The 13,044-nt window shown below is 46.3% G+C and overlaps 1 protein-coding gene across 2 annotated transcripts in view; it reads right to left on the minus strand.

Annotated features, from left to right (window-relative positions):
* The window catches only part of LOC138566960 (atypical kinase COQ8A, mitochondrial-like), a 349,117-nt gene that overhangs the window by 131,587 nt on the left and 204,486 nt on the right, over positions 1-13,044 (minus strand). The window contains exon 5 of one of the 2 annotated variants that reach the window (XM_069644743.1): positions 12,478-12,555. The exons of the other annotated variant lie outside the window; for it this stretch is intronic. Coding sequence (XP_069500844.1) covers positions 12,478-12,555 — 78 coding nt within the window. The remainder of the gene's footprint in view (positions 1-12,477; positions 12,556-13,044) is intronic. 2 annotated transcript variants of the gene reach the window in all.

A 13,044-nucleotide genomic window follows, 5' to 3' on the forward strand; every position in this document is an offset into this window, starting at 1 on the left:
GAGCCTAGACAAAAGCCAAGGAATCAACTGATTCCCTGTGAAACCCTGAATCCCATAGTTCTATTCAAAAGCAGCCAATCAATCTAAAATATCAAGTCTCACCTCATACATACTCACAGCTTCTTTAGGCATGTGAGGCCTCTTAGGACTGGAAGACCTGGAAGACTCCGAGATAGAACCATTTTCAAGAGACAATTTCTTCATTTCAAGAGCATGATGCATTTCCATTTCTCTGAGTCTTGCATTTGGATTCTTTTGAACTCAAACTCAAGTGTCATTTTCTAAAGAGAGACACATTCTGGATTCAGTATTGGACCTGGTAGGGTCCCCGTGGTTACAGGTTGAGGACTTGAGGCAAGTAGAGGTGCCGTGGGGCCCACATCCCGAGACTCCTCTGACTCTTCTAACTCATCAATAACATTAGAGTTGGACTCTGAATCCTTATCATCCTTGTCAACATTATACACATTTGCTGAGGGGCTAGGGGTTATAGCTCTAACTCCCAGTCTTTGATGATTCAACAATTTCTCAATCAATTCATTTTTCTTGCCTTTAACAGATAGAGACCTGACTTTACACATATCTTTCAGTTGATCTACTGTTAGAATGATCAGGGCTTCCTGTTTGAAGTTATCCATATTTGGCATTATAAGACAATTGCTTTTCTAGTGGTGCTTAGCCTTGTGAAGGTTATTTGAACAAAAGTAAGAGCAGTACTCTCAATGTAATAACTATACTTTATCCTCACAGCTGTACACCAGTGTTAGGCAGAATTGCATGCAGTACCCTCTGGGACCACGACACACAATTAGGACTACAGGTGTTAGCCAAACCAACCTTTGGTATAAGTCTCTACCACACAGTTTTTGGTAGCGAGCTGAGCAGCAGGCTTATCTCAAGAGTGAATGTGAGCAGCACAAGTCATTAAACAGAGGTCTTTCAATCACAGTGGTTCAAGTAGTTTTCTTGGTAAAACACTTATTAATTTATTACACAATCATTTACAAAACATTTCACTAGAAGGAGGCAACTTAATATTATATACCAATACACTTCAATACAAAACTAAGATTGATAGACAGTTTAAGCTCCCCTGAAATAGGAGCCAAATGGCAGTTCAGTTACTTAGAAGTGAGCAAAAAGGGACAAGGTAAGTAGAATAGATCACATACTTGTTACACGGTGCAAATAGTTTCAGTTCACCAGATGAGTTCAACTCAAGTCAATAGGCCAGGCCAAAGTCAATGGGCTAGTGTTCTGGATAGGAAAGAGCAGTTCTGGTATCAAACGGTAAAGTGTTTGCAAAATTTCTCAGAAGTAGTTTAGGCGAAAGAGAATCATATGTCGGGTCATGTCGGGTCACAAGCTGATTAGGCCTGCAAGTTGGGAAAATTTCATAAACTTTCACCGCGAAAGTGGCGTTCTCTCAGTCGGGTTGACACAGTACTTTAATATGAAGAACAAAATGCAGCTGAAGATGTTGGTTCCTGGCAGGTACTGGAGTTCTCACTGTTCCTGCACCTCAATCGTGGGGACAAGAGGGAGGACATCGGGGGACTCCTGCACTGCACAGGATCGTCGAAAAAGCAAACAAGATGGAGTCACTTCAGTTCCAGTAGCTGTAGATTCAAGCACACAAGCTGGTGTCCCTCTCCCTGGTTAATCCTACCAGCCTTGAGAATGGTATCCAGGTGGCTTATGAGTCGATTGGTCCCACCAACTCAAAGGAAGAAGTCGTCCTTGAAGGGGCTTCTCTGTCGAGCGGAGCTTGGCAATTCGGACCTGCAGCAGGGCTTCACCAGGCAAATCAACGGTCCAGGAGTTTCTGCAGCCGTCCTCTTCCAGCTCTTCTTTGGTTCTTTTGTTCCAGTGATCGACTCTACTTTCCAGTCCAAGAGACTCGCCTTTTAAACAGTTCTCTCCCTTTCATTCCAGCCTAGCTGTCACTCACACAGCGGGGTGGCTGTCCTTGCCGGACAGTCAGCCAGCCAATCACACCAGAGTGCATTCACGTCTCCTAGGAGACTAAGCACAGGGAGTTTCGGGCACCTCCCTCAATTCCTGCCCACCCCAGACACTGAAGCACCAGGGGCAGTCTTCAGCCCTGGAGCCCAGCAAAGGCATACGGACAAAGTGACCAAACCTAGTTCTGCGCGCAGAGAGAAACACTAGAAGGACCTTTCCAAGAAGAAATGGCGAAAAAAGAAGACCGGGACCCGTTTAAACAAGGGGCTTAAGGCGCCATCTTGAAAAACAGGTCTCCCGTGATTTTTAGCTACCAGTGTTCGGGGTCGGGAAAAATCATGGTAGTTCGTTGTAAAACCACTGCCACCAGCCATTTCGATAGAAAAGGGTAGCATTTGACTGCTACAAGAGTGTTTAGACATAGGGGATACTAGGTAACCCATCCAGCACGCTATAGGAAGATAGGGTGTTCTGGGTCTAGGAATTTAAAAAGAAAGACTAGTAAAGTCAATTTAAGCTTACATTCTCTGGGGAACAGTAGTTCACCTCAGAGAAGGTATTTAAACCTTTGGGAAGCCTAAAAGACAACCCTGTGTCACTGCACTGAGGGTGCCGTGTGACACACATGAAAAGATGATGCTTATGGAGTTACCTAAAACTCCATAACCAAAGAACACCAGAGTAAAACACACATCAAAATACATGAAAGAGTGGGAAAAAAGGCTCACACTCTTTCCAGGTAAAAAAACATCAAGTCCTCAAAATCCAGCAAAGTTGCTGGGGGTCTCTAAGGTGAAGGGAATTAGCACATTTATGAGAATTCTTCTTAACAGTCCACAGTTGAGCCCAGAATATGTTTCTCTTGAAAGAATGAGATTAGAGTTCAAAAAGTTAAATGCCCAAGCTGAAGCCAAACATCAAGAGGTGAAACCAAGAGAAAGAGAGATGCAACATGAAATGGATATGAAAAGACTGTCCCTAGATTATGCTTCCATTTTAGGGTCCTCTAGGTCTGCTAGTTCCAAGAGTCCTCACCTGCCCAAAGAAGCAGGGAGTATGTATGAACCGAAACCTGATGTGTTGGATTGGCTGGGTACGTTTGAATACACCTATGGTCTTCAGTGAATCAGTGGGAATGATTTAATTCCATGGCTCATGTCTAGGCTGCCCCTTGCATGGCGGCGATGCTGTAATGGAGTTGGGTGCCATTGAGAGAACGGTTATGAATCAGTGAAGCTGGCATGAACAGCCAGATTTGGGAAAACTCCTTCCCAGTACCTTAAGAAGTTTAGGACCCTCAAAAAGATTGATGGTACCCCTTGGGCTACCTGGGTATGTGAGTGTTTAAAGAACTTAGATGGTTGGGTTAAGGGTTCCAGAGTGAACACCTTTGAAGGAATGAGGAATCTTTTTTTGTTAGAATCTATTTTTGATGCCTGCTCTCCTCAGCTGAGACAGCACTTGGCTGACTCAAAAGAGATTGATCCCAAAAAGTTAGCACAGGCTGCCGACTTGAGGGTAGCCAACAGGGCCACTCACAAGGACCATTGGGCAACTCACAAGAAGGAAGCGGCACAAGATAGAGGGAAAAGAGAATTCTAATTCCAACCATTCAAAAGAGGGCCACAAACATAGAAAGGGTAAATTCCATGGGAAACCTGGTAAGTCTAGTGAAACCTCTGGTGCCAAACCAGAGGGAGGTCAACAGAAACCCCCATTCCAGAGAACATTTGGGAAATGTTTTGTATGTAGGTCTGTAGATCATGTGAAAGGGGATCCCAGATGTAAGGGTAAACCTTCAGGGGTCCACGCTGCCTCCTTAGCCTTCATCCCTGAGGCAGAAGTTCGAATGGCAAGTGTCAACTTTCCATTACTGGCTGAAGACCCCATTGGAGTTCAAGCCATTGTTTATTTAGTGTCCCTGTGTCTGTGGGAACAACAGAATGTGGATGTGTACAACTCCATACCAGATAACATAAGAATATTATAAGGACAGTGTACTTGTAAATGGTAAGGAGACCCCTGCCACCAGAGAGTGGGGCAAGCATTACAGTGGTTGATGAACGTTTTCAAACCTGAGGATGTGGCTAAGGCACCCAAAGGTCCCACTAAAGGTACAGGAAGGCCTATCCACATGGTTCATATTCTGCCAGCTCTCATCCAGGACAATCATTTGACCGTTAGAATAAGTGTACAGAATGAAGTGCCTGAGAGTCCTGTTGGGAAATGCTTTGAAAACTCTTGGAGTTGTATCTAGTACCTCCAGGCCTCCCAGCAAAAGAAAGCAGGAGCAAACAAGATTGGCCAGAGAGGCTACCTTGAGAGACCCTCAGTGGGTGGTTGATGAGATTTTCAATACCCCCCAGTCCACAGGAAGGCCACCCTTCTATTTCCAAGTCAAAGAAAGAGACAAAGGGAAGCCCCAAGGTCTCTGGGAGAAAGGAAGGTCTTAAACCTAAACCTGTTCACAGGACAAGGACAGTCCCAGGTCACCCCAATGACCCGTTCCCCAGCGGAGGCTGAGTGGGAGGACCAACCAAACTCAACAGAGACAGCTACTGGTGACACAGAGCTGGGTGAAAGCCTTCCCTGCGTTGGAGATCTGGATCCTAGAGACCGTCCTGAGCTGCAGACTTTACTTGCAGAAGGTGAACCCTCTAGGGCAGACTTCAGCAGAGGGCAAAGAGAGTGTACCTCTCTAGAAGGTCTGCGTCAACAGACAGCTTCCCAGCTAGACGGGCAAGAGCTAGGGAAGCATAGGCTTTACAGGGAGGATGGCCTCCTCTACAGTGAACCTACTGAGTCTACCTCAGGGGACTACAGGAGACTGGTGGTGCCCCAGGGGGTGAGACAGAAGTTCTTACAGTTAGCCCACGAGATTCCTCTGGCTGGCCACTTCAGTTTCAAGAGGACCAAAGAGAGGCTATCAATGTATTTCTACTGGCCCAAGATGGGGGCTAATGTAGAAGAGTTCTGTAAGAGCTGCCACATTTGTCAGACGTCTGGCAAGAGTGGGACCAAGGATGTGGCACCTTTAGTGCCCCTCCCTGTGGTGGTAGTCCCTTTTGAGAGGGTGGGGAGTGACATTGTTGGTCCCCTAGACACTTCAACTTCTTCATGCAACCGATTTATATTGGTTGCGGCAGACGATTCTACCAGGTATCCTGAAGCAATACCTATGAGAACTGTTACTGCTCACGCATTGGGTAAGGCCCTCCTTGGTATCTTTACCAGGGTAGGTTTTCTAAGGAGGTCATTTCTAAGAGGGGGTCAAAGGTTATGTCCCACTACATGCAGACCATGTGGAAAAACTGTGGAGTGACCTACAATTTCTCAAAAGCCTACCATCCCCAAACCAATGGGTTGGTGGAGAGGTTTAACAGAACTATGAAGAGCATGACAGGTGCTTTAGAAGGTTCCTCTACTGCCATGCCTTCTCTTTGCTTATAGGAAAGTCCCTCAAGCAGGGTTTGGGTTCAGCCCCTTTGAACTTCTCAATGGTCACCCGGTCAGAGGCCTTTTGGCCCTGATCAAGGCAGGGTTGGAGAGTGCTCCTTCCCTACAGCCAGTGAGAGCCACTGCCTATGTGCTAAGCCTCAGGATGAGGATGGCACTCATGATGACAGAAGCGTCAGATAATCTGAAAGCAGGTCAGGCTCTGGTCAAGCATTGGCATGACCAGAAGGCCAACATGGTGGAGTTTACTCCAGACCAGCTCGTTTTGGTTATGGTACCTATAAGGAAAAGGGCCTTACAGGACAAATGGATTGGACTCTTCAAGGTTGTGGGTAAACTTGGAGAGGTCAATTATTTAGTGGCCCCTTGGGTCTATCACACTAACCGTCTGAAGGCTTTTGTTTTCAGAGCAGAACTAGGAGCTTTGCTTCTAGCCTCTGATCAAGAGGGGAAGGAGAGTGTGCCTCTCCCTGATCTCCTCAGGGGACAACCCGGAGATGAGACGATTGAAGGAGTAAAACTCTCTTCAATTTTGACTCTGAAACAACAGGAGTGGTGCAAGGCTCTGTTAAATCAGTTTGCCTCCCTGTTCTCACCGACACCAGGCTTCACCCCCTTGGGGCCAGCATGATATTCGCACTGGTGACAGGCACCCTGTCAACAGCAGGGGTTACAGAAGGTCAGGCCATGTAAGATCCTGTAAACTCCTGGACCCTCTCGCTCTTCAAAACCCCCTTCCTCCTCACCTGAGTCTTCTGTGGAAGATTTCTTTCTTCTTTCCTTCTTCTTGGGAGTCCTTTTCTTTGAGAAGAGGAATGGTCGTCCCCGGAAAGAAGCCACCCTTGGACCCTAAGAAGACCGGTTAACAAGGGACCCCCTTCCGAGAAACGCCGGTAGAGAGGAAAAAAGCAGTGCTTAAAAAAACCTCTCTGAGTGTTGAATGGCCGGTAGAAAGGAAAGATGTCTTGCTTCTTTTTCTGAAGATTCGGAAAGTTTGTCAGGTAAACAGAACAAGTGATTAAGGCTTCCAAAAATCGGAGTAATGATACTCGGAGACGTGGAGCTGGAGGATCATCCACCGTAGACAGAAGAATCCTGGAAGCAGAGCGGAAGCTCAACAAGACTCCGCCACCGGACGAAAGGGAGAGAAAACAAGAGTAAAAAAGAGAACCTGGAACTACAGAGGAATCCAAGGAAAGCGGTAAGTAAAGAAATAATAAAGGGAAAGCCAATAGCAATAAAGTAAGAAAAAGAAAAAAAACAGAGCGAGAGAGAAAGACAGAGACAGAGAGCGAGAGAGAGAAAAAGAAAAGGCAGCGCTGATCACACCGCGATAATGAAACCCAAGCGGTCAGCGAACGGCGGAAAGAATATAGGAGGGAAAGTAGAAGCAAAGGGAAGGGCAAGACGGGAGAGGGAAAGCTGGAGGAACCACAGAAAAAACTGTTTAGCAAAATGCTAAAGAGGACGAGAGAGCGACAGCAACCGGAGCAGAATGCAAAGGGATGCAACGCACCAGACAGAACGGTGGGCGTGGCTAAGTACCGGAAAGAAAACAAAGGAGGGAAAGACTAGACCGGGGAATAAGGAAGTGAAAACACCTAATTGGAAGTTTCAATGGCGGCGGAGCTTCCATCTACTCCATATCTGCCACGAAGGAGGGCGCAGACAGCGCATGACAGATCCCACATAAAGGAAGAGGTCAAGAAGATGTTATTGAGCCATCTACAAGTCCATGGGCTAGTCCAGTTGTACAAGTGCCAAAAGCAGGAACCAAAGAGTTGAGATTCTGTGTGGACTATAAAGCTCTTAATGCAGTGACCACAACTGATGCCCATCCTTTATGCAGGACAGATGAGCTGGTGGACAAACTTGGTTCATCCAAGTGCCTCAGTACATTTAACCTGACCTCGGGCTATTGGAAAATAGCTCCGACAGGCTATGCCAAGGAGAAAACTGAATTTTCCACCCCAGGAGGCCTCTACCAGTTTGAGGTTATGCCTTTTGGACTAAAAATTCACCTGCTACATTTCAGGGGATAGTGAATAAAGTTCTGAATGGGATGGAGGACTTCTGCATGGCATACTTGGATGTATTGCAGTGTTCAGCCCCACTTGGGAAGAACATCTTCACCACCTAGGATATGTTTTGCAGGCTCTGGAACAGGCCCATCTGACCATAAAGCCTAGTAAATGTCAAATTGGTCAGAGCAAAGTGGTCTGCTGTCACGACCTTATCTCCCTCAAGGGGACACGGGTGCTTACGAACCCTATTGGGGCCTCCTCGGATGCCCTGGAGCCAGTCCTGGCACTGCTGGCATAGTAGACACTCACTGGGACGGGCTTTCTAATGCCAATGGATTAGCATGGCCGCCCCCATGCGGAATACTGGAGAACTGTATGCTGCAGTCTAGCTTCCAGGGTGGGGCCCACCAGGGTGGGGCCCACCAGGGTGGGGCCCACCCCAAAGGCACCTGGGATACTATCTAGCTATTTAATCCACACCCGACCAAGAGCATGCGCTTCGCGTTATTCTGCCTTTGCAGCGTGACGCTCATCCTGCTCTGCATCCTTACCTGCTCAGCTTCATCCATTGTCTTCGGAGCCTTCATGGGCCTGACCAACGCCCCGCTTATCAGCTCAGCAGCATCCTTTGGCTTCGGAAGTACCCAAGGCAAGACCATCGCCATACTTACCAATTCAGCAGCATCCTTCGACCTCAGAGTAACCAAGGCAAGACCATCGCAATACTTACCACTTCGCAGCATCCTGTGGCTTCCTAGTCATCCGAAACAGGCATCATCTCAACTCTCTCCCGTTAGCTGCTTCATCTGTTCTTCGAAGCCGCCCAACTTGCGCTGCCCCCGATTTCTTCATTCCTTCGGGGGTTCCTCCAACTCCAGCCCGTCAAGGTCTGCAAGACAAAGTTAGCAGGTTAGTCATTTGCAAGGACGCTTTCAGCGCCGCATGGCGACTCAGCTTACCTGCTTGAAACAGTCTTCGGCTTTCTTCGCGACCTCCACCACCAGCAACAAGGACAAGAGTTAGCTCATATACCAAAGACTTATTCTCAACTATATACTCTCATCAATAAAGACACTAAGACTTACCTGAAGAAGGAGTTGCAGCCGGTAACTCCGGCCCTCGCCAATGAAGCAACTCGGCGGAACAGGCCCAAAATCGATGCGCCCCTGCCCGGAGTGGCAGGACAGAGAGCGCACCGTTAACATCAATAAGGTGAGAGTCGCCCTTAGGGAACCTGCACGGGAACGTGGGAGGTGGGCGATCTAGTAGGAAATCATCTAAGCTGCCCCTCCTGTCTTCTAGAACTGAATCTGCTTATCCAGGGGTCTGGGACGGGCGAGGGGTACCAAAGAGCCCTCAAGTGTGTGTCTTGAGACGTCCCCGTGGAAAAGAACAGGTGAGCGTTACATCTACCTCAAACATGAGGTAGGATGAGGTGAAATAAGGCCTTTGTCTAGCAAAGTACAAGCTGTACAGGAATGGGCCACCCCTACTAATCAGACCCAAGTGAGAGCCTTTCTATGTATCACTGGGTACTACAGGAACTTCATAGAGAACTATGGGACCATAGCTTCTCCCTTGAATGTGATCTCCTCACCCAAATTCCCCAAGAAGGTCCGTTAGAATGAGGAGCGCACAAAGGCTTTTAAAGGACTGAAGAAAGCCCTTTGTCAAGCTCCAGTCTTGAGAGCTCCTGACTACAACCTATCCTTAATTGTACTGACATGATGCTTCTCACACAGTCATAGGTGCAGTTTTGAGTCAACTGGACGAGAAAGACAGGGAACACCCTATCTGCTTCATCAGTAGGAAACTGAAGGACCGTGAAACATGGTGGTCAACTATTGAACATGAGTGTTTTGCCATTGTGTGGTCTCTGAAGAAGTTTAGGCCATACTTGTATGGTTCTACTTTTGTAATTCAGACAGACCACCAACCCTTCAGATGGTTAATGCAGAGGAAGGGGGACAATCCAAAATTGTTAAGGTGGTCAAACAGCCTCCAAGGGTTTGATTTCACCACAGAACACAGGTCAGGGTGCAATCACCAAAATACTGATGGTCTCTCCAGAAAGTATGACCGACTGGATTAGGAGATTCATCCAGGAGTGGATTAAAACCTCCTGTCCCTTAATCTGGGTGGGGGACGAGTGTTAGGGAGAATTATCATTTGTGTGCCAATTACCTTCAAACTTAGAGACCCCCATCTTTTTTGCTGGACTTTTGGACTTTTTAATGTTAACCCTGGAGAGAGTGAGCCCTTTATCTCACTCTCTCATGTGTTTTGTTTTGATCTGATTTGGATTATGTGTTTCCTTTGTTTTTGGCGTCTGACATACTCCATTGGCATCTACTTTCTGTATGGTGACACAGCACCTTCACTGCAGTGTCCCAGAGAAATCATTTGGATTTCTCATAAGGTTTAAATACCTTTTCTTGGGTGAACTACATTTCCCAAGAATAGTAAAATGAAATTGATTTTACTTACCGTTTCTCTTTGTAGGTCCAGCACACACCATGTTATGTGGAGTGCTGGGGGGTTACTTAGTAGCCCCTTTTCCTACTTACTCATGAGAAGAAATGTATGTTACCCTCACTACATTAAATGGCTGGTGGCAGTGGTTTAATTTTCCTATCATTTTGCTTTTCTACCGAAGGCTGAATCCTCAGAGTTGGAATCTCAATGGTGTGCTCTCCAAGCTCCTGGGGCCACCCTTCGAGCCTATGCACAAGGCCAGCCTAAAGCATCTTACCTATAAGACTGTATTCCTGGTAGCCATCACCGCCATAAAACGAGTCAGTGAGCTACAGGCTTTGCCTTTACAAGACCCCTTTTTCATCATACACAAGGACCAGGTTGTCCTCCGAACACATCCTAGGTTTTCATGCAAGTTCATTTCAAAGTTCCATGTAAACCAATCCATAGAACTTCTCACCTTCTTTCAGAATCCATCAACTCGGCAGAAAGAAGCCTCCATACACTTGATGTACGGAGGGTGGTCTTGTACTATGTGAACAAAACAAAACCCCTAAAGAAAATAGACCAACTCTTTGTTTCCATAGCGCCTGGTAGAGAAGGCGATCACATGTCAAAGGGCGCCATCTCCAGATGGATAGTCAAATGCATATAACTCTGCTATTCCCTATCCAAAAAGGTTATACCTTTTACCCCATGGGCATATTTTACCAGAGGTACAGGGGCTACCTTAGTTTTCATTGCAAACGCCCCTCTAGACGCCATCTGCAAAGCTGCTACATGGAGTTCCATCCATACGTTCACACAACATTACTGCATTGACACACATTCTAAAGCAGATTCACAAGTGGGACAAGCAGTTCTAAAACATCTCTTTTCCTCTGTACCTTCTAACTTCCCACCTCCTTCTCCAGATACTGCTCGCTAATCTATGCAGAGCATGTGATCTAAGCAGATCCACAAGCTCCAGAAGGGATACATTACTCACCGTAATCGTATTTCTGGTGCTTGTATCTGCTTAGATTCACAAGTGCCTACCCTTCCTCCCCTACTGGAGTAGAAGGTGCATGGATGTTTTCTGGGTTATCACTGTTCTGCTTTACAACATCTGTACTCATGCTATACTTCATGCAACCTCATGTCAAAAACAATCTGAGGGACCTCAACATGTGAAGGACCATGGGTACAGTACACGTCACACTAGGGATAGTATTACTAATCACGCCCTGTCGGCGTCCGTTTTTGAGTTTTGAAAACAAATCTTGTAATACTCTGTGATTTCCACTAGATGTTGGACTATGCAGAGCATGTGATATAAGCAGCTCCACAAGCTCCAGAAATATGTTTCTTTTATTTAGTGTTGCGTGATATCACATGCTAGTAGTAATTTCTCAGTGTTATATGGCCATAAATAAATAAGTACATTTATAACTGATTGTCAAAATTTGTTACATGAATTTTCACTGTGTGCACTCATTGGGGACCCCTTACAAGCTCACCTCCTCTTGAGACTTAGCCTAGACCACTCGTCCACCTACCGTAAACTGGTTTGACTACAGTTCCCAGAGTTATCCCTGTCAATAAACTAGGTTGGCCTTCTATACATCTGTCCACCAAGGCAAAGTCATGAAAAATCAGTCCTAACAGTACATATAACGCAACACTGCATTGGACACTGCCCGCAGGCATGGCTACCCACACACATCAGAATACAGCAAGGACTATGACAAAATTCGGTCGAGCCGTTCACATAATCCTCCGCCTACTTACACCAGATTATGCCTCAACACCTCTGACATCAGGATGCAGTGAAGACATATGACAAATTCGGGCACGCTGAACAAATAGTGAGCCTCTAGCATTCATGCCATCTCCCGACTCCTCTCTGCACCCATCCACATGCCTAACCGCACGTGCGGCTTTCCACAGGAGCCTGGCCAGCCTTGCTAAGCCTTATTTGGCAAAATGCAGACACACATCCTAATCTTATTCCTTGACCTCCAACACTCTGGAACTTCGGTCCACCGAGGGCGTTCCCACTGCCAGCGCATTGAGACTATAATAATGGTAAAAGGCACTATAAACATGACACATACAATACAATATCCTTGCAATATACTTCCTTTCTACAATCCAGACTTATGGTTCACCTTAACGGATCCACACACACTCAAGCTATCACAAACTTTCCTTTTACCTGACACATTAACAACCTCCCATTTTATGTTGCTCTTGCCCCCAATTTCCTAGTCGCTCTCCTTGTCCCGACTCCTTTTCCTCAACAAACTAAGGTCTGGACACCCCCGGCAGGGACACAATACTCCAACTTCGAAACAAGCCAGGTGCTCTGAGACTGCTATGCTATATGGAGCACTACAAAAGCCCTATAACATAACCGTTATATTATGTATAGATAGACTTCCTTGGTTTGCCTGCTAGAAGGGCTCAGTTGTGGTACACAAACGAAGGAGTTAGGTAAAGGTATACACTATAAAGGTTCTAAGGTGTTGTATGGACCAGCCAGTTTGAAGACTACCCTGGTCACAAGGTAACTTACCCTTTGTCGCCCCTTTAACCTGCAATGACGTCTTTGCCATCTCAACCAAAGCACCAACACCAAGGCTCACAGCCAAACCTGATGGGACAAAAAACAAAGATAATGGGCACAGACAGGGGAAATGGAAGCGACATTGGGCATAAAGATGAGAAAGAGAGGGCACACAAACACACACGAAAGGACAATGGGGACAAATAGGAGAAAATACATACTGGACACAAAAAGGGAAACTATCAGGACACTACACACAAGGAGAAAATAGCGACTAGACACTTGACACAACCGCGAAAAACAATGGGGACCAAGCAGAAAGAAAGGTGAAAAAAGAAGCTGTGAACATCAAACTGAGCAATCGGTGGATCAGCCCCTGACACAAGCAATAGAAAGAAGAGATATTTGGCATGAACAGAAATTAGAAGAGAGTTTGGCCACAAACCAGCAAAAGAAGACATTGTGGAAACAGTAAAAAAGAACAGAGGCATAGAAATAAAATAAGGAGAGAAGATATGCTGTTAACGAGCAGTAGAAAGAAGATGCCGTGGGAAGTTCTGGGAACAAACATTAAAA

Source organism: Ambystoma mexicanum, chromosome 2p (genome assembly GCF_040938575.1).
Source record: "Ambystoma mexicanum isolate Mex_15411 chromosome 2p, UKY_AmexF1_1, whole genome shotgun sequence".
Classification (NCBI taxonomy): domain Eukaryota; kingdom Metazoa; phylum Chordata; class Amphibia; order Caudata; family Ambystomatidae; genus Ambystoma; species Ambystoma mexicanum.